The 22008-nt window shown below is 38.5% G+C and overlaps 1 protein-coding gene across 1 annotated transcript; it reads right to left on the reverse strand.

Annotated features, from left to right (window-relative positions):
• Positions 1-5897: 5897 nt before the first annotated feature.
• LOC133460733 (vesicle-associated membrane protein 2-like) lies at positions 5898-21830 on the reverse strand. The gene is made up of 5 exons (XM_061741472.1): positions 21671-21830; positions 10584-10710; positions 10335-10493; positions 6497-6548; positions 5898-6015 (listed from the first exon to the last, which is right to left on the reverse strand). Coding segments are annotated over exons 1-5 (357 nt in total). The 5' UTR covers positions 21673-21830; the 3' UTR covers positions 5898-5998.
• Between the last annotated feature and the right edge of the window lie 178 nt (positions 21831-22008).

Raw genomic sequence — 22008 nt, forward strand, 5'->3', positions numbered from 1 at the left:
CGAAAAGGGGTTTTGTCATTTCACAACAGGTGGTACATAATGTTTGTGTCCAGAAACGACTCTGTTTCTGTACGACGTTGCTGTCGTGGAGGAATATTTGTCTTATTTCTAGTTAAAATGTCTCATTTTTAGTCAAAAAAAACTAATTACACTTAAAACAAGACACATTTTAGCAGTTTTTATTTTGTAATCAACATTTTGGTCTGGTTATTATTCCTCTACGATATTGCATTATATATTATCGTTATGGTCACATGACCAGCATTTTCGTTGCGTCTCCTTTTCCTCAGGTGGTAAAGCACTGCAAAATCTCAAAATCTTACCAGGAATATTTGTCTTATTTCTAGTTAAAATGTCTAATTTTTAGTTAAAAAAAAAAAACTCATTACACTTTAAACAAGTCATTACCAGAAAAATAACTTATTTGACAATTTCCACCTGTTTCAAGTAAATTTTCACTTGAAATAAGTTGAAAAATCTGCCAGTGGGACAAGATTTATCTTCTCATTACAAGCTAAAAAATCTTGTTCCACTGGCAGATTTTTCAACTTATTTCAAGTGAAAATTTACTTGAAACAGGTGGAAATTGTCAAATAAGTTATTTTTCTGGTAATGACTTGTTTAAAGTGTAATGAGTTTTTTTTTTTTAACTAAAAATTAGACATTTTAACTAGAAATAAGACAAAAAAAAAAATAACCAAAAATCTCATTACACTTAAAAACAAGACTCATCACTGGAAAAAGCAACAATTTTCACCTGTTTCAAGTAGATTTTCACTTAAAATAAGTAAAAAAATCTGTCAGTGGAACAAGATTGTTTTGCTTGTAATGAGAAGATAAATCTTGTCCCACTGGCAGATTTTTCTACTTATTTCAAGTGAAAATTTACCTAAAACAGGTGAAAATTCTCAAATTTTTCTGGTGTTTATTTTTCTGGTAATGACTCTTGTTTAAAGTGTAATGATTTTTTTTGACTAAAAATTAGACACTTTAACTAGAAATAAGACAAATATTCTTAAGATTTTGAGTTTTTGCAGTGTGGAGCAGCGGAGACTCATTCTCTGGAGTGACGAATCACGCTTCTCCATCTGACAATCTGATGGACGGGTCTGGGTTTGGTACTGGTCTGACTGCATTGTGACAAGTGTAAAGTTTGGTGGAGGGGGGATTATGGTGTGGGCTTGTTTTTCAGGAGCTGGGCTTGACCCCTTAGTTCCAGTGAAAGGAAACTCTGAATGCATCAGCGTACCAAGACATTTTGGACAACTCCATGCTCCCAAGCTTGTGGGAACAGTTTGGAGCTGGCCCTCCCTCTTCCAACATGACTGCACAAATCCAGGTCCATAAAGACATGGATGACTGGCCTCAGAGTCCTGACCTCAACCCCATAAACACCCTGGGATGAATCAGAGCGGAGACTGAGAGCCTTCTCGTTCAACATCAGTGCAACCTCACAATTGCACTTCTGGAACAAGTGCATTTATTTATAAACACACTTCTAAACCTTGTGGAACAGCCTCCCCAGAAGAGTTGAAGCTTAAATTCTTAAAGTCAAGGCAGGTGAGTGGATACTTTTGGCAATATACATGACTGTCTCAGAAAATTAGAATATTGTGATTTTCTGTAATGCAATTACAAAAACTAAAATGTCATACATTCTGGATTCATTACAAATCAACTGAAATATTGCAATGCTTTTATTATTTTAATATTGCTGATCATGGTTTACAGTTTAAGAAAACTCAAATATCCTATCTAAAAAAAATTAAATATTCTGGGAATCTTAATCTTAAACTGTAAACCATGATCAGCAATATTAAAATAATAAAAGGCTTGCAATATTTCAGTTGATTTGTAATGAATCCAGAATGTATGACATTTTTGTTTTTTTAATTGCATTACAGAAAATAAAGAACTTTATCACAATATTCTAATTTTCTGAGACAGTCCTGTAGTGTATTTCCTGGGGACAATAGGACACCAATCTGAAAATGTAACTGAAAGAATTCAAGAGGAACATTTGCACATTCACAGACAAAGAGAGGCCTTGGATTGGGGAAAAAACTGCTCCAGTGAGACAGACGTCTGCACTGTAAAAACTCCAAATCTTACCAGGAATATTTGTCTTATTTCTAGTTAAAATGTCTCATTTTTAGTCAAAAAAAATCTCATTAAAACAAGAGTCATTACCAGAAAAATAACTTATTTGGCAATTTTCACCTGTTTTAAGTAAATTTTCACTTGAAATAAGTAGAAAAATCTGCCAGTGGGACAAGATTTATCTTCTCATTACAAGCTAAAAAATCTTGTTCCACTGGCAGATTTTTCTACTTATTTTAAGTGAAAATCTACTTGAAACAGGTGAAAATTGTTTTTTCCAGTGACGAGTCTTGTTTTAAGTGTAATGAGACATTTTAACATTTTAACTAGAAATAAGACAAATATTCTTAAGATTTTGAGTTTTTTCTAACTAAGACTGTGTCTGCAGAGTAAAGAATTGGCAGTTTGAAGCTGTATTTTTCACGGTCACCACAGTTCCTCCACAAACTCAGAAGAGGTGAGGGCTGTTTTCCCGGTTGCAGTCTGAAGCTTTGCCCCTAGATGGCACTAAACGCCGTCAGGAAAGAAAAAAATGACAACAGAGATCAGAGCTCAACCTTAAATCCTTAAATGTCCCTCCCTTTGTCTGAATAATTAATTTAAAGATCTAAAAATAAGTTGTAATGTGCTTCTTTTTCAATGTATATCAAAATCTCTTGACATTTAGTTAAATAATTAGGTTTGAAATGAATGATTTTTCTCTTATGCAACTGAAATTGTAAGATACAGTTTAAAAAACAAGAGCCTGCTTATATTAATCAAATCAGAGCCCAAACATTGTATATCTAATGCAAATATGAATTTTATTTTTTTTATTTTAATTCCAGTCATTTATTTCATCAGGTTAAATAATAAACACTTAAATGTTGGGTTTCACTAAACATAATCCACATTCAGTGATTTCAATGAATGAAATGAAAGAAACTAAATAAGAGAATAAATCCTGCAGACGGGGGAATCCGGTTCAGGCAAAGCAAAGTAACAAAGTAACAAGCTGCACATTCAGACCACACAAAACACACGTGGGGTCAGTTCACAGGAGAAGGAAATAAACTCAGGACAGCTGCTGCATTATGGGAAGTAGACAAACGATTTTGGCCCAAAAACAATCAAACGTTCCAGTTGTTTTTAGTGTCAGAAGCAGTCGAGATGGAGATATACGGAACACGAGTCTCTGCTAGGCAGACAGGTGAACAAAACGGGAAAACATGATGTTTAAAACTAGAAAAATGGAGACTGGTGTCTGTCACTGACCGTTTCATCATCCACTTTATCTGTTTTACAGTAATCAGAAAGATTTCATTAATGTGCATTCATCATTTTCACTTTTCCTACATGTTTAAACAGAAAAAAATGCTTTCTTCTTCTATCAACTGAGCTTCTTGGTTTGAGATATTTCGGGGTCCGTTTTAGCAAATTCCACCCCAGGCCCGGTTCTACGAGGGTGCATAAGCATGCATTGCACCCTTAGTTTATGTGTTTGCATGCTCAGTTGAAAAGACGGGAAAAAAAAACTGACAAAAACTTAAAATCTTACTAGGAATATTTGTCTTATTTCTAGTTAAAATGTCTCATTTTTAGTCAATAAATCTTATTACACTTAAAACAAGAGTAATTACCAGAAAAATAACTTGTTATTTGACAATTTTCACCTGTTTCAAGTCAATTTTCACTTGAAATAAGTAGAAGAATCTGCCAGTGGAACAAGATTTATCTTCTTATTACAAGCAAAAAAATCTTGTTCCACTGGCAGATTTTTCTATTTATTTTAAGTGAAAATCTACTTGAAACAGGTGAAAATTGTTGTTTTTTCCAGTGATGAATCTTGTTTTAAGTTTAATAAGATTTTTTTAGACTAAAAATTAGCCATTTTAACTAGAAATAAGACAAATATTCTTGTTAAGATTTTGAATTTTTGCAGTGTAGATTATCTGATGTGTGAGGTAGCCCAGACTAAATGTAACATTTTCTTTGTTCTGCAGCAATATTGCTGCAAAAAAGCATTTGAAATACACTTTAAATATTCTTGTTTTGCTAGTATCATTCCGCTTTAAATTATGGAAAAATGCATAATTTAGTGTTGAATAACGTGCCAGGCATGTGCACCCCCTCTGATCAGAGATGCAGCCCTACTCATCATTTTCTAGAACCGGCCCTGGTACACCCCATCACCAGTTTAACAAGACAGAGCAAATGAGACGAGGTGTAACGAGATCTGGTGTTGGATAAATGTGGCTGAGGTCACATGTAAACTGACACGGGAGGAGAAACGATGGCAGCAGATTATTCCCTGCAGCGTTTAGGCTGATGACGCCCCCGGGGAGAACTGCAGATAATCTCTGCACATTAATCTGTTCACGCTGCTCAAGTCAACACGATGAAATTTGAATTGTTGTCCCTCCCGTTGGCTTTTCCTTAAAGGGGATCTATTATGGCATTTAATGTCTATTTTAAACAGGCCTTGAATGTCTTAAAAACAAGCTTTTGATTGTTTTTTCTATATAAATTAGAAATTCAGCCTCTGGGCCATGACTTTATCTTTACCGTTTCTAACCTCATTATCTATGCGGGATTCTGAGTGGGCGGGGCTATGATAATGAGGCTCTGTGCTGATTGGCTGCCTGCACTGCAAAAACTCAAAATCTTAACAAGAATATTTGTCTTATTTCTAGTTAAAATGTCTAATTTTTAGTCAAAAAATCTCATTACACTTAAAACAAGAGTCATTACCAGAAAAATAACTTATTTGACAATTTTCACCTGTTTCAAGTAAATTTTCACTTGAAATAAGTAGAAAAATCTGCCAGTGGGACAAGATTTATCTTCTCATTACAAGCAAAAAAATCTTGTTCCACTGGCAGATTTTTCTACTTATTTTAAGTCAAAATCTACTTGAAACTGGTGGAAATTGTTGTTTTTTTCCAGTGATGACTCTTGTTTTAAGTGTAATGAGATTTTTTTTGACTAAAAATGAGACATTTTAACTAGAAATAAGACAAATATTCTTGTTAAGATTTTGAGTTTTTGCAGTGTGAATGACGTGATACACCGCTACGGAAAAATGCCGGAAGCCCCGGCTGGCGGAGTTATTTACACCGTGTCATAACTGCATGCGATGCGATCGAGCGTCAGCGACAAAATCAATTCCATTGCTTTATTTTCTATTGGACTGTCCTAACTGGCCGCAGCGGCGCACCGTTTTGAGCTGAACATTTGTCGGACGCCCTGCTTCTATTTTCTTCCTGTCGCTCGCGTTGAAAGCCGGTTGAAAGCGCTGTAGGAAACAGTCATGATGAGGAACGGCTGATCCAGTTAGTTGAAATGAGAAGTTATCTCTATGATTCCTCCTCATTTCACTACAAAAACCTCAATAAAGTGGCAGCTGCTGGAGGGAGATGGACAGAGAGAACGATGTCACGCAGTGCTACGATAGTCGGACGCTCATGCAGTTACACAGTTTTATAGTTGTGGGCGTGGTTTGCATTTTGGTTACGTAACGAAAATGCGCAGAATCTTATTGGCTCGTAGATCCACATCACACTGGACGGATCATCCGGGCGGCTGTACAGACACTGCAGAATCTGGTTGTTTCCTCCTTCTCTGAGTTGGCAGGCTGAGGGGAGACCACTTTATATATGTTAAAGCAAGAAAAAACCTGTTTTTCAGAATAGGTCCCCTTTAAACTCTCCTGATGCAGTAAACCATATCCACGTGACCGTCTCTGCTCGGGTACTTTAGCCCACAAAGTTCGCATCCATCCCTTCGCGGTGGTTAGTTAAGAGGAACGGAGGAAGGTTTCTGAGGAAGAGGAGGATGGAGAGCAGGAGCAGAGATGAGGAAGAGCAGGATCCGGCTCGGTGGTGGTTGTGGGTGCAGACTCGTATCCTCCGACAGCAGCTCAGTAAAAGAAATACACTGAGAAAAGCAAGCACAGATGTTACAAACAGAAGAACAACAGCTCATAATGACATAAAATGCTTTTTTTTTTTTTAAATATACAGGACTGTCTCAGAAAATTAGAATATTGTGATAAAGTTCTTTATTTTCTGTAATGCAATTAAAAAAACAAAAATGTCATACATTCTGGATTAATTACAAATCAACTGAAATATTGCAAGCCTTTTATTATTTTAATATTGCTGATTATGGTTTATAGTTTAAGATTAAGATTCCCAGAATATTCTAATTTTTTTAGATAGGATATTTGAGTTTTCTTAAGCTGTAAGCCATGATCAGCAATATTAAAATAATAAAAGGCTTGCAATATTTCAGTTGATTTGTAATGAATCCAGAATGTATGACATTTTTGCATTACAGAAAATAAAGGACTTTATCACAATATTCTAGTTTTCTGAGACAGTCCTGTATAAAGCAGAATGGAAGTGTTTTAACTCACAAAAGATGACACCAACGAATATAACGCCGATAATCGCCATCATGATCATCATCTGCAGAGAGAATCAAAGCGTGGTCAGGTGGAACACCTTTAATTCCAACCGGAAATGGGAATAAATCAAAATCCGTGACACATGCTGCATTTTATTTATTAGAATTGACAAAACGGGGATGAATATCCAAAGGAAGCTTTGCAGATTTTACAATAAACCTCCCTGCACATCCTGTGTACTGAGGGATGAGGGATTAACGGGGGTGAGAGAGAGAGAGATAGATTGTTATTTTTAGTGTGTGTTTGTGCAATGTATTTCACAAAACTCACTTAAAAAACAGTCAAATGTGTATTTTTATTAAAAAAAGAAAGAAAATTGGGAAAAATGTGTTTTCTTTTTTCTGTTAACCATGTCGAGGGACTATTTCCAACGGCGGATTGATCCACACCTGCTGCAGCAGCACGGCGGTTTATGCAGGGAGTTAAAGCGTTTATGGCTGCTGAGTGAGATGCATCAGGTTTTTATGATAATAACACGTCAGCGTTGGTCTGACAGAGATGTCAGTGAAGGTCCCCACGAACGAGTACGTGGGATGGGAGGAGTTACATCACGGATCACAGCTGGCACTTTAATCCCCGACTGTCTCTGTAATCCAGATTGAGATTTTTCCTCCCGTTCTCTCTGTCAGTCGCAGAGCCTTTCCTGCTCTCCCATAACATAACTGTCCTCCATCTTTGGATGGATGGATGGATGGATGGATGTGTGGATGGGTGGATGGATGGGTGAATGTGAAAGGTGGTGCATGAACATGGCACCTGCACTGCAAAAACTCAAAATCTTATCAGGAATATTTGTCTTATTTCTAGTTAAAATGTCTAATTTTCGGTCAAAAAATCTCATTACACTTAAAAAAAGAGTCATTACCAGAAAAATAATTTATTTGACAATTTTCACCTGTTTCAAGTAAATTTTCACTTGAAATAAGTAGAAAAATCTGCCAGTGGAACAAGATTTATCTTCTCATTACAAGCAAAAAAAAATCTTGTTCCACTGGCAGATTTTTCTACTTATTTTAAGTGAAAATCTACTTGAAACCGGTGAAAATTGTTCTTTTTTCTAGTGATGAGTCTTGTTTTAAGTGTAATGAGATTTTTTGACTAAAAATGAGACATTTTAACTAGAAATAAGACACATATTCTTGTTAAGATTTGGAGTTTTTTCAGTGTAATTCACACAGAAAAAGTCATCAAAGAACACTTTGATGAGTAAAAGTTTACATTAAAAGTTAGATTGGAAATCAGAAGTATCATTAGATGTACCGTTTTTTCAGAACCAGAGAACATGTATCTACAAATAAGGATAACCAACATTTTGAAGTTGAAAACAGTAGTGCAACTTGTAAAACCGATTACAAATACGTGTGTGTTCATGTCATAGTTTCCTCTGAAGCTCCGGCCCGACTCCTGAACGCTGCTGGGATTCACTCCAACTTCCCCAGATATTGGAACACAAACACTCCTCCATCCTCAGAGAAAAAGACTTTAAAAAAGCCCAAAAGCTACATCTACTTGTCGGCCTCAGTTAGAATGTTGAATGTTTCATGAAAGAACATGAAACAAGACTGGACAAGTACGACAAGCTTCCTGATGCAGACGGTGGTGTTTCCTCTCGGCTCCCTCTGTGCGTATTCTTATTTTATTTATTTATTATTTTAACTGTACATTTTAATTATTATGATGTGTATGTGGGGGAGTGGGGTTTGGGCCCTGTTTTTACTTTTTAAACTGTACAATTTTTAAACATGTAAAGAACTTTGAGCTACATATATGTATGAAAAATGCTTTATAAATGAAGTTTGATTGATTGATTGGTTGATTGATCGATATACTGAAACTGCTGGTCTTCCCGCTAAAAGCAACATGCATCAAAGGGGACCTATTATGGCATCTAATACCTATTTTAAACAGGCCTTGAATGTCTTAAAAACAAGCTTTTGATTGTTTTTTCTATATAAATTAGAAATTCAGCCTCTAAACCATGTCTTTATCTTCCCATTTTCTAACCTCATTATCTATGCAGGATTCTGAGTGGGCGGGGCTATGATAATGAGGCTCTGTGCTGATTGGCTGCCTGAATGACGCGATACACCGCTACAAAAAAATGGTGGAAGCTCCGGCTGGCAGAGTTATTTACACCGTGTCATAACTGCATGAGATGAGAGCGAGCGTCAGCGACAAAATCAATTCCATTGCTTTATTTTCTATTGGACTGTCCTAACTGGACGCAGCGACGCAGTGCCGTTTTGAGCTGGCCGTTTCCTTCCACTCTCGTTGAAAGCCGGTTGAAAGCGCTGTAGGAAACAGTCATGATGAGGAACGGCTGATCCAGTTAGTTGAAATGAGAAGTTATCTCTATGATTCCTCCTCATTTCACTACAAAAACCTCAATAAAGTGGCAGCTGCTGGAGGGAGATGGACAGAGAGCGTCCAATGTCACGCAGTGCTACGCGATAAGGCTGAGTTATGGTTCTGTGTCAAAACGACGCCGTGCCTACGGTGTGTGGTTTGCGTCGATGCAGACCACACGCCGTCACTGACGCCGTCTCTGACGTGCACCTCCCAAAAATTGGGAGGTGCACGTCTTATTGGCTCGTAGATCCACATCACACTGGACGATCATCCGGGCGGCTGTACAGACACTGCAGAATTTGGTTACTTTCCTCCTTCTCTGAGTTGTCAGGCTGAGGGGAGACCACTTTATATATGTTAAAGCAAGAAAAAACCTGTTTTTCATAATAGGTCCCCTTTAAGTTTGCAAAACCCAAGCGGACACAAGTCCAACCAACCACTGACAACAGCACGTTTGGCAACAGCAGATGCAGCACGTCAGTGCACACATTTATACACTGTTTTTAAAGCAGCACAACGTAACTTTCAGCTTTTCTGAGTTTGGCGGCATCTTTTGGACAAAAGCGGTAGTGCTTTACCAGAAAGAACACCACGTTTCCCATGAGCACCAGCGCGTACTGCCGGAAAACTCCTGTCCCGTCGCTGCATCTGTTTTGAGAGAAGACGGGACGCTTTTCTGTTTCACCAAGTGAACAGACGGAACCCAAAAAAAAAGATGTTAAACTGCTGGAAACGAACTGGAATTTACCGGGATACCTTAAACAAGGAAGCCAGGGAGCGGTATATGGAGAAAATAATGATTATTAACGGTTTGGATCCATATGAAATCCCTACTGAAGAATGGAGCTCCTCGTCGGAGCTGCACTCTTTAGAAGGATTTACTGCCGCAGTTCTGCAGAATCACCGTCTCCGGCTACCTTGTTTAGGAGTGTTTGGCAGCTGCTTTGGTAAATGTTTGACTCGCCATGTGTTTCAATACATTTGTATAATAGTACAACATACAGTACATGTTTTGTATTACTCTTACTTCTCTTTTCTATTATTTTGACTGCTATATTATGCTGAAGAGGCTCCGAGGCGTGAGCAATATTTTTGTTTTCCTCGTGGGATAATTTTTTCCCTCTGCAGCTACAAATAAGAGTTAATATTTTTTCCTCAACAAACTAGTTTTATCTGAAGATTGGGGTTAATTGCACCGCGGAGAGCTGGCCAGCAACTGCGTTTAGCTGGAGAAGTGCATAGTGCCAGTGAAGGCGATACAGACCCCTCAGACCATGACACAGGTTCATTAAACCTGTTGGAAGTTGATGTTCCATCACAATGACTCTGGAAATATGATATTAAGGTGGAAAAGTTACGTAGTGTTGCTTTAAATGTTTTAAAGCTCGTAAAGAGCGAGACGACTGTTTTTATTGTGACATCCTTGACTCTGGCTCACCTTACAGTTTTTCCACCAGTACTTGTTCTTGAGTTTGGCTGCGCTGCTCTCAAACTGCGTGGCTCCGGCCTGCAGGGCGTCGGCCCGGTCGTCCAGCTCCGACAGCTTCTGGTCCCGCTCCAGGACTTTGTCCACGTTCACACGCATGATGTCCACCACCTGTGAGAGCACAGAATCACCGCTCACACACTGGCACTGGGTTTTGAGCAGCATTCCCACTCAAACGTGTCTCTAACTTGTCATTCTTACCTCGTCGACCTGGGCCTGCGTCTGCTGAAGTCTCCTGTTGCTGGTCAGGTTGGGGGCCGGCCCCCCGGGGCCCCCCTCACCCTCCGGGCCCCCGGGAGCTCCAGGAGTTCCTGCTGCGTTTGAGGACCTGCAGAAACAAAAGATAGAGAGCAGTGATCAATGACGAGCAGACAGTTAGATATCATGTCATAATTAGAAATTAAAGCTGCAAGCAGCGATGAACGGGCCCTCGCCTGTGCAATTTTCACTAATAAAGGTCAAGGACTCAAAACCGAGTCCGATGACTCCAGCCACGAGTCTTTATGTCAAACCATTCAAAAGTTATGGCGAAAATAGAAATTATCAAATATGGACCAATCAGATGAAGGGGGGGCGTGCTTTTTGGTGTCTAGCGTCGCCACGGTAACGCTTTTGACTGAGAAAAGTAATACGCGTTGTCGCAGGATGGAGACGCACATTTTGATGTAAAACACACCTGGGTGCACATTACGGTTCGGGCGAAGAAGCGGCTGAAGAAATGGCATAAATTGCGCCAAAATTACACGATTAATTCAAAATGGCCGACTTCCTGTTCGGTTTGGGCCATGAGAGACTTTTCTTTAAGTTGCAACATGATACAGGTGTGTACCGATTTTTCGTGCATGTACGTCAAACCGTATTGTGGGGCTTGAGGCACAAAGTTTTCTAGGGGGCGCTGTTGAGCTATTAGGCCACGCCCATTAATGCAAACCATTAAATATCACATTTTTCGTCAGGCCTGGCTTGGTGCAAAATTTGGTGACTTTTGGGGCACGTTTAGGGGGAAAAAAGGCCCTAATTTCGTCGGAAGAAAAAACGAGAAAAAAAATAAAAATTCCTACAGATACAATAGGGCCTTCGCACCGTCAGCGCTCAGGCCCTAAAAATGCATTTTGTCTCATCTTCTTGCCATCCATCATTCTCAGAGACCGGTCTGAGTGCACTGCTCCAGATCCCTAATGTGACATTTCTGTCTTCAAAATCAGCTCAAGAGGTTCTCTTGTGCCACGTTACAGTTTCCAGATCGTTTTGAAGACACTGCCAATAAATCCACGATTCTCCCTTCTTTTGAGATTATGATTTTGAAACGTACCGGTTGAGTCCATGACACTAATTCAAGAACTGAGAAATCTCATTGTAAAGCCAAAGGCAGGAAAGCAAGGTGAACATGTTGCCCTGTGAGATGTTTTGTAAATACTTTTCCAAGTTCTCCAGCTTTAGCCTCCAGGAGCATTTGGTCATATCGAGCTTCGTCGGGCTGCAGCATCCTGCAAAAACTCCAAATCTTAACAAGAATATTTGTCTTATTTCTAGTTAAAATGTCTCATTTTTAGTAAAGAAAAATCTCATTACACTTAAAACAAGACTCATCACTGGAAAAAACAACAATTTTCACCTGTTTCAAGTAGATTTTCAATAAAAATCTGCCAGAGGAACATCATTTTTTTTGCTTGTAATGAGAAGATAAATCTTGTTCCACTGGCAGATTTTCCTACTTATTTCAAGTGAAAATTTACTTGAAAAAGGTGAAAATTGTCAAATAAGTTATTTTTCTGGTAATGACTCTTGTTTTAAGTGTAATGAGATTTTTTGACTAAAAATGAGACATTTTAACTAGAAATAAGACAAATATTCCTGGTAAGATTTTGAGTTTTTGCAGTGCAGGACAACTACTGGATGCAACCAACCGACCAATAACGCACTGGTTGCTACTGAATTCAACTTTTTGCAGGAGAATTCATTTATTCTCTCAAAAATAATTCAAACAATCTCCAGATGAGATGTTTAGGTCAGAAGTTTATCAGGAAGATTGAGTTTAACCCCTTAATCCCTGATGTAACGTATTTGAAACATTCATCTCTGAGACCTCTGAGCCACAATGCAAACAAAAATAATAATAAAAAAATAGTTTTGAGGAAGAAAGAAAATCTAAATAAATAAAATGACCCAATGTATTCAGAGAGAATTAAAAATAATTCTCCTGTTCCTTCTTTCCTCCTTCTCCCCTTCCTTCCTTCCTTCCTTCCTTCCTTCCTTCCTTCCTTCCTTCCTTCCTTCCTTCCTTCCTTCCTTCCTTCCTTCCTTCCTTCCTTCCTTCCTTCTTTTTTCCCTTCCTTCCTTCCTTCCTTCCTTCCTTCCTTCCTTCCTTCCTTCCTTCCTTCCTTCCTTCCTTCCTTCTTTTTTCCCTTCCTTCCATCCTTCTTTTCTCCCTTCCTTCCTTCCTTCCTTCTTTCCTTCTTTCTTTTCTCCCTTCCTTCCTTCCTTCCTTCCTTCCTTCCTTCCTTCCTTCCTTCCTTCCTTCTTTCTTTCCTTCTTTCTTTCCTTCCTTCCTTCCTTCCTTCTTTCCTTCCTTCCTTCTTTTCTCCCTTCCTTCCTTCCTTCCTTCCTTCCTTCCTTCCTTCCTTCTTTCTCCCTTCCTTCCTTCTTTCCTCCCTTCCTTCCTTCCTTCCTTCCTTCCTTCCTTCCTTCCTTCCTTCCTTCCTTCCTTCCTTCCTTCCTTCCTTCCTTCCTTCCTTCTTTTTTCCCTTCCTTCCATCCTTCTTTTCTCCCTTCCTTCCTTCCTTCCTTCTTTCCTTCTTTCTTTTCTCCCTTCCTTCCTTCCTTCCTTCCTTCCTTCCTTCCTTCCTTCCTTCCTTCCTTCCTTCTTTCTTTCCTTCTTTCTTTTCTCCCTTCCTTCCTTCCTTCTTTCCTTCCTTCCTTCTTTTCTCCCTTCCTTCCTTCCTTCCTTCCTTCCTTCCTTCCTTCCTTCCTTCTTTTCTCCCTTCCTTCCTTCTTTCCTCCCTTCCTTCCTTCCTTCCTTCCTTCCTTCCTTCCTTCTTTTCTCCCTTCCTTCTTTCCTTCTTTCCTTCTTTCTTTTCTCCCTTCCTTCCTTCCTTCCTTCCTTCCTTCCTTCCTTCCTTCCTTCCTTCCTTCCTTCCTTCCTTCCTTCCTTCCTTCCTTCCTTCTTTTCTCCCTTCCTTCCTTCCTTCCTTCCTTCTTTTCTCCCTTCCTTCCTTCCTTCCTTCCTTCCTTCTTTTCTCCCTTCCTTCCTTCCTTCCTTCCTTCTTTTCTCCCTTCCTTCCTTCCTTCCTTCCTTCCTTCCTTCTTTTCTCCCTTCCTTCCTTCCTTCCTTCCTTCCTTCCTTCTTTTCTCCCTTCCTTCCTTCCTTCCTTCCTTCCTTCCTTCTTTTCTCCCTTCCTTCCTTCCTTCCTTCTTTCCTTCTTTCTTTTCTCCCTTCCTTCCTTCCTTCCTTCCTTCCTTCTTTTCTCCCTTCCTTCCTTCTTTCCTCTTTTCTTTCCTTCCTTCTTTCCTTCCTTCCTTCCTTCTTTTCTCCCTTCCTTCCTTCTTTCCTCCCTTCCTTCCTTCCTTCCTTCCTTCCTTCCTTCCTTCCTTCCTTCCTTCCTTCCTTCCTTCCTTCCTTCCTTACCTCCTTCCTTCCTTCTTTTCTCAATTCCTTCCTTCTTTCCTCTTTTCTTTCCTTCCTTCTTTCCTTCCTTCCTTCCTTCTTTTCTCCCTTCCTTCATTCTTTCCTCCCTTCCTTCCTTCCTTCCTGCCTTCCTTCCTTCCTTCCTTCCTTCCTTCCTTCCTTCCTTCCTTCCTTACCTCCTTCCTTCCTTCTTTTCTCCCTTCCTTCCTTTTTTCCTTCCTTCTTTTCTCCCTTCCTTCCTTCTTTCCTTCCTTCCTTCTTTTCTCCCTTCCTTCCTTCTTTCCTCTTTTCTTTCATTCCTTCTTTCCTCCCTTCCTTCCTTCTTTCCTCCCTTCCTTCCTTCTTTCCTTCCTTCCTTCCTTCCTTCCTTCTTTTCTCAATTCCGTCCTTCTTTTCTCCCTTCCTTCCTTCTTTCCTCTTTTCTTTCCTTCCTTCTTTCCTCCCTCCCTTCCTTCCTTCCTTCCTTCCTTCTTTCCTCCCTCCCTTCCTTCCTTCCTTCCTTCCTTCCTTCCTTCCTTCCTTCCTTCCTTCCTTCCTTCCTTCCTTCCTTCCTTCCTTCCTTCCTTCCTTCCTTCCTTCCTTCCTTCCTTCCTTCCTTCCTTCCTCCCTTCTTCCCTTCCTTCCTTCCTTCCTTGACCTGAAGACAGCACAAGGGTTAAAATGCTCTCTGAAGGCTCCAGGCGTCCAGAGTTTACGCTTTATGGAATTGGAAAAACTAAAACACACCAATATTTAGAATGCTCAGGTATAATATTGCAATGAAGTGCTGTCATATTTTGTAATAACAGGTATATTTTTTGAGAAAGTAAAGCTTGCTGTTATATTTATTTATATTTATTTTTATTTTGTATTCAAACAAAATTGAAAAAGAAACAAGGGGTAGGACCTCATACGTTTATTTACTTCCTCCTATTCCTTTTCGGGCATGAAGGTTCATTTCCCTTTGATTTGTTTAATGACTGTTTATTTGTATTCTTTTCTGATTGTGTAATTGTTTTTCTTTTTTATTTAATATGCTCAAAAAAAAGATTTCAATCAATCAATTTCAATCGTTCTGAGTTTCATCTGGAGATGGGACAACCTTGGCTAAGATACGTGGAGGAGGAATCACAATTCCATGAAACCCTTGTGTCTGCTACTTATTGGAAAACCTAAATCATACTTTATATGGATGGACTGCACTCTTTTATTCTTTTTTGGTTGCATTCTTTTTCTTTCACCATTTGTACACTACAAAAACTCAAAATCTTAACAAGAATATTTGTCTTATTTCTAGTTAAAATGTCTCATTTTTAGTCAAAAAATCTCATTACACTTAAAACAAGACTCATCACTGGAAAAAACAACAGTTTTCAACTGTTTCAAGTAGATTTTCACTTAAAATAAGTAGAAAAATCTGCCAGTGGAACAAGATTTTTTTGCTTGTAATGAGAAGATAAATCTCCCACTGGCAGATTTTTCTACTTATTTCAAGTGAAAATTTACTTGAAACAGGTGAAAATTGTCAAATAAGTTATTTTTCTGGTATTGACTCTTGATTCAAGTGTAATGAGATTTTTTGATTTTAACTAGAAATAAGACAAATATTCCTGGTAAGATTTTGAGTTTTTGCAGTGTACGTCCTTTTCTACAAAGTACTGTGTTAGAATTAGTTACCTTTTTCTTTAGAATCCATTGTTATTTACTGTACTTTTTTTTTGGGGGGGGGGGGGGGGTGATATTTCATCCCTAAGATAACTGTGAAACACCATTGAAACAGCATCCCGCTCCAAAAAGAAAAAAAAAAAAAGAAAATTGCAGCCAATTGAAAATCTCTGCCTCCTCCTCAAACTTGACCTCTCCTTTCACGTGCACATTAAGCGTTGAGCATCAACTGACCTAAAATCACACCAATCTGAATAGTTCTGCTCGTAGATTATCCTGAATGTTAAACTCATAACAAACAATCAAAGCTGTCCACATTAAAAACAATGATCAACTAAGAAACGATACATCAGTTCTATTTAATCCTATCTCTAAACTTGTTTTTTTCTCGATGCCTTGGGATAAGAAACCCAAGAATTGAACGTCTGAACTTGGTCCTGATAGGAAAAGAAAAGAGAAGAAATAAACAAAACCCTTTACTGCTGAAAATGTCTTCCCTTCCCTCTGTTGTACATACTGTAAGGAAAGAAGGAAGGAAGGAAGGAATGAAAAAAGAAGGAAGGAGGAAGGAAGGAAGGAAGGAAGGAAGGAAGGAAGGGAGGAAGGAAGGAAGGAAGGAAGGAGGAAGGAAGGAAGGAAGGAAGGAAGGAAAGAAGGGAAAAAAGAAGGAAGGAATGGTGGAAGGAAGGAAGGAAGGGGAGGAAGGAAGGAAGGAAGGAAGGAAGGAAGAAGGAAGGAAGGAGGAAGGAAGAGAAGGGAAAAAAGAAGGAAGGAAGGAAGGGAGGAAGGAAGGAAGGAAGGAAGGAAGGAAGGAAGGAAAGGAAGGAAGGAAGGAAGGAAGGAAGGAAGGAAGGAAGGAAGGAAGGAAGGAAGGAAGGAAGGAAGGGAAAAAAGGAAGAAGAAAGAAGAAAGAAAGAAAGAAAGAAAGAAAGAAGAAAGAAAGAGGGAAGGAAGGAAGGAAGGAAGGGAGAAAAGAAGGAAGGAAGGAAGGAAGGAAGGAAGAAAGGAAGGAAAGAAGGAAGGAAGGGAGAAAAGAAGGAAGGAAAGAAGGAAGGAAAGAAGGAAGGAAGGAAGGAAGGAAGGAAGGAAGGAAGGAAAGAAGGAAGGAAAGAAGGAAGGAAGGGAGAAAAGAAGGGAAGGAAGGAAGGAAGGAAGGAAGGAAGGGAGAAAGAAAGGAAGGAAAGAAGGAAGGAAGGAAGGAAGGAAAGAAGGAAGGAAGGGAGAAAAGAAGGAAGGAAGGAAGGAAGGAAGGAAGGAAGGAAGGAAGGAAGGAAGGAAGGGAAGGAAGGAAGGAAGGAAGGAAGGAAGGAAAGGAAGGAAGGAAGGAAGGAAGGAAAGAAGGGAGAAAAGAAGGAAGGAAAGAAGGAAGGAAGGAAGAAAGGAAGGAAAGAAGGAAGGAAGGGAGAAAAGAAGGAAGGAAAGAAGGAAGGAAGGAAGGAAGGAAGGAAGGAAGGAAGGAAGGAAGGAAGGAAGGAAGGAAGGAAGGAAGGAAGGGAGAAAAGAAGGAAGGAAGGAAGGAAGGAAGGAAGGAAGGAAGGAAGGAAGGAAGGGAGAAAAGAAGGAAGGAAGGAAGGAGGAAGGAAGGAAGGAAGGAAGGAAGGAAGGAAGGAAAGAAGGAAGGAAAGAAGGAAGGAAGGGAGAAAAAAAGGAAGGAAGGAAGAAGGAAGGAAGGAAGGAAAGAAGGGAGAAAAGAAGGAAGGAAAGAAGGAAGGAAGGAAGAAAGGAAGGAAAGAAGGAAGGAAGGGAGAAAAGAAGGAAGGAAAGAAGGAAGGAAGGAAGGAAGGAATGAAGGAAGGAAAGAAGGGAAGGAAGGAAGGGAAGGAAGGAAGGCCGGCCCAAGGAAGGAAAGAAGGAAGGAAGGGAAGAAAAAAGGAAGGAAGGAAGGAAGGAAGGAAGGAAGGAAGGAGGAGGAAGAAGAAGGGAGAAAGAAGAAGGAAGAAAGGAAGGAAGGAAGAAGGAAGGAAGGAAGGAAGGAAGGAAGGAAGCGGAGAAAGAAGGAAAGAAGGAAGGAAGGAAGGAAGAAGGCAGAAGGAAGGAAGGAAGGAAGGAAATGACCGGGAAAAGCAGGAGGAGGAGGAGGAGGAGGAGGAGGAGGAGGAGGAGGAGGCTGAAGGCAGGAAGAAGCTGTCTTCTTCTCTTCTCTTATACGCCCTGAAACCAGTCCATATCCTGAAGTCTTGCTGGCATGCCCCAGTACTAGTGAGCGTGCCTGAATAACTGAAGACTTCACATGGTCCCTGTGTTTGAATACTCCTTTTGAAATGGTGTGAGGAATCTTTTATTATCTATAGAATGTCTTACCAGACACAGGATCATGTGTATGGACTTACAGACGCGAACAGCTTCTCCTGTAAGTAACGAGATAGCAGGGTGAAGAAGTAGAAATTGAGGAGTCCTATAAATATTTAGGCACTATTATTGACAACAAACTGTCATTGGAAAAAATACAGACTCGATCTATAAGAAAAACCCGCAGCGCCTTTTTTTGTCTTGAAAACATTTCTTAAATTCCAGGTGGGATTCTTCCGTGATGACTATGTTTTATCGTTCTTTTATCGAATCTGTTATCACTTTTTCTTTCATTTGTTGGTTTCAATCCTTGAAGGTCAAAGACAGAAATTTGCTCAACAAGGTTGTCAGTCTAAAATCATCGGTTCGGCTCAACAAACTTACAAGAACTTTATAACAAACAGCTGATCAAGAACTCCATGTTGTCTGATTCTCACATCCCTTAATAAACAGTTTGAGTTTGTAACCATCAGTTACTGCTTACATTCCCTTTAGCAAAGACAAACAGATACAAACTCTCCTTTGTTCCTCCACTATTGTTCTTTTAAATTGCCGAAGGAAAAGGTAGTGGGTGAAAAAAAGCCTCTTAACTATAGCTTAGGTCTGTACTCTGATGTGTAACTTATTGTAATTTATTATGTATATTTTATGTATATTTACTTTAAAGAACCAGATGCAGGAAGTTGCTCATCTCCTTCCGGTAAAGACTTCACTCATTAATCCTTCATGCGGGAAGTGATTCTTCTCTGTCTTATTTGTGCACCGTCGAATGTTCAAGAGGTTTTTTCTCCATAGAAAACTTCCACCTTTGCATTTGAAGTAATCACTCCCGAGAAAGTGACTGGATCATTTAATCATAAACAACAGGAAGTTGTGATTCATTCAAGCATCAAATCATGTCATAGAATAAAAATCACTAATTATTCTAATATTTTTTCAAATAATTTTCCACTTCTGATAAAGTCCAAGCTTTGCAAAGTAATGTACTCTTTTATTTTTACTTCTGACCTGCTGCTGGTCCGGAGGGAAGAACAGCTAATAAAGCCTGTGTTGTTTCATAGAACAACTCTGCAGCATATAAAGTTGTTTATTCACCAGGTGAAATGTTTAAACAGACAGGATTAACAAATGCTTCATGTTTCAGATTTCAAATGGAGAAATCTGTATAACTGATGCAAACACATCTGCACTTTCATCCTTTTATCAGTGAGCTTTCCAAAGTGAGACTTATTTGACTCCTTTTAAGTTAACATTTGAGTATTTATTTCAATAACTTTATGAAGCTACAAGACTGTAGATTTTAAAACAATAGCGTCATGACTCAACTAACTTTGGCCTCCAGACACTTCTGATACATGAATATAAAGCTGCGGACACAAAGTTGGCATCATTAGTTGACTCTCATGCATATAACATATTTAAATCTGTGATATTAACAGTTAAAAATGAAGTTTGTGCTTTACATGAATACATCTAGTTTTGAACTTAATCTGCATTTGTTCAAAAAACAAGACATTGTGCATTTTTTCCTTAACAAGCAGTATTTATGTGAATCCCAGGCAATCTTTTCATTTACACACAAACAACAAGCAATGATCTTGTTGTATTTTACTTTTCCTTTAGCAATTTTAATTTATTGGACAGATCGACCAACGTTTAGATGAAACATGCTTTATTTGTTTAAGTAGAAACCACAGTAAAAAATATCTTGCTTGATCTACTTTCAAAAAATTAAGGCGACTTTTTTGCATGAGATTTTTATGTATATCAAGAAAAACTAGTCTTTGTATAAACTACTTAATTTTTAGTATATACACAATTCATTTGCAAGTAAAGTCAACTTAATTTTGGTAAATAAAGTGAATTTAATTTTAGTAAATAAAGTGAACTTAATTTTTGCAAGTAAAGCCAACTTAACCAACTTAATCAACTTAACATCATTGTTTTATGTTTGATTTATTGAACTGGTTTTAACCCATATCTCGACAGCAATTTCACTGGCTTCACTTCCTTTTTAAATGTGTTTATTTTCACTGTCCTCCATATTTAAAAGAACTCATGATTCCATATAACTCTCCATACTCACTCAGACATATGAATTTTCCTTTTTTCTTTGTTCCTAGAATTTCAAAAGAGGTTGGTAAAAGATCATTTTATTTTAAAGCTCCATCAGATTGGAATAATCTTCCTCTCTTTTTGCGTTCTATTACCTCTTTTCATTGTTTTAAGTTGTCATTATACTCTCATCTTAAAACAAATTGCCTATGTTTTTAATTTATTTATGTATTTTTTTTGTCCTTTTTTCTATTTATTTATCTATTTTTTTCTCTCTGTTATGTTATATTTATCTCATTGTTCCGGTTATTCAATGTGTTTATTTAATAACTAGACTTATCTGGGTAGGGGATGTGTGTGGGAGGGTGTGTTTGTTTTATGTCATGTATGTCTGTACTGTAATGTGATATATTGTAATGTTGTATGTTTTATGGGACCCCCTTGAAAATGAGATGTTACATCTCAAGGGGCTATCCTTTAATAAATTCTAAACTTAATTTTGGTAAATAAAGTAAACTTAACACAATTAAGTTGACTGTACTTGCAAAATATTTACATACAAAAAATTAAGTAGTTTATACAAAAACTAGCCTTTCTTGATCTACATAATAATCTCATGCAAAAAGTTGACTTGTTTTTTTAAGTAGATCAAGCCCAATATTTGCATCAGTGTAGTTGACTCTCATGCTCTGACAAACAGGCCTGTTTTGCAGAAGCAAAATGGAGAGAGATTAGTGCAGCAGCACGACTGATGGGGATCAACATGCACGTAATAATGCGCTGCCCTCCCTTCCCCCACTGGGAAATAACCTGGGGAACTATAGAAATGTAATAGATCTGTTCTTCAAATCAGAAATCCTCAATTTTTATTGGACTTTTTTTTAAACTTATTTGAATGAAGTGGGTCCATGGCTTTGTTTTGCTGAAGCATCGCAGTTGACTGTCCCCAGAACTGCATCAATTTGTTAGAAATAAGAAGTGATGCTGCGTGGAAACGTCACCGGTGATGTAGGAGAATCAGGCTCGTATTTCTGCATTCAAACCTTTTAATCAACATAACTGGAACCACCCAAACCAACATGTGGCAAACAAAGTTTTCAACTCATATCCTAATTAAATGTTATCTTGGACACTCATAGCGTTTATACGACGGAGTATTAGGGACGAACTAAGACAAAAAAATAAAATAAAAAATAAAGTCATAATAATATGAGAATAAAGTCGTAATATTTTGAGAATAAAGTCGTTATATTAAATATATTATAAATATATAAATATAACTTCACAAGATGCTCAATATTCCTCATTTTAACACAGGGAGAAGATGCTCTTCCTGTTAGAGTTCTCACAAATTATATTCTCATAATATTACGACTTTATTCTCATAATATTAAGACTTTATTCTCGTAATATTATGACTTTATTCTCGTAATATTATGACTTTATTCTCGTCATATTACGACTTTATTCTCGTCATATTACGACTTTATTCTATTACGACTTTATTCTCGCAACATTATGACTCCATTCTCGTAATTTTACGACTTTATTCTCATTATATTATGACTTTATTCTCGTAATTTCCAATTTGTTTTTGTCTTATTTTGTCCCTAATACTCCATGGTACTTTTAGATGTATATATAAAGAAATAAAGCGCCCGTGTCGGATACTCACATGTCACCGGGATGATGGAGATGATGGAGATGAAGTGATGGATGAGGGAGAGGGAGGATGAGCAGCAGACGGGGAGAGATTCCAGCTGAATAAAGATGAAGGAGTGTGACTCCAGCTCTCTTCTCTAACGTCTTGGTTGACTTTTTTCCCCTCAAACCACCTTCCCCCCCAAAAAAAGGAAGAATAAAAGTTCCAGTGAAGCAGCTGCGCAGAGGAAATAGATCTGTCAGTCACACAGAAGCCCCGCCCCCTCAAGTATGACGCGTTTATTTATAGGAACAAGGGATGGATTGTGTTTGCGTGAATACAACCTTGAATTATTAGATTTACACAGAAAA

This window comes from Cololabis saira, chromosome 15 (genome assembly GCF_033807715.1).
Source record: "Cololabis saira isolate AMF1-May2022 chromosome 15, fColSai1.1, whole genome shotgun sequence".
Taxonomy (NCBI): Eukaryota; Metazoa; Chordata; class Actinopteri; order Beloniformes; family Belonidae; genus Cololabis; species Cololabis saira.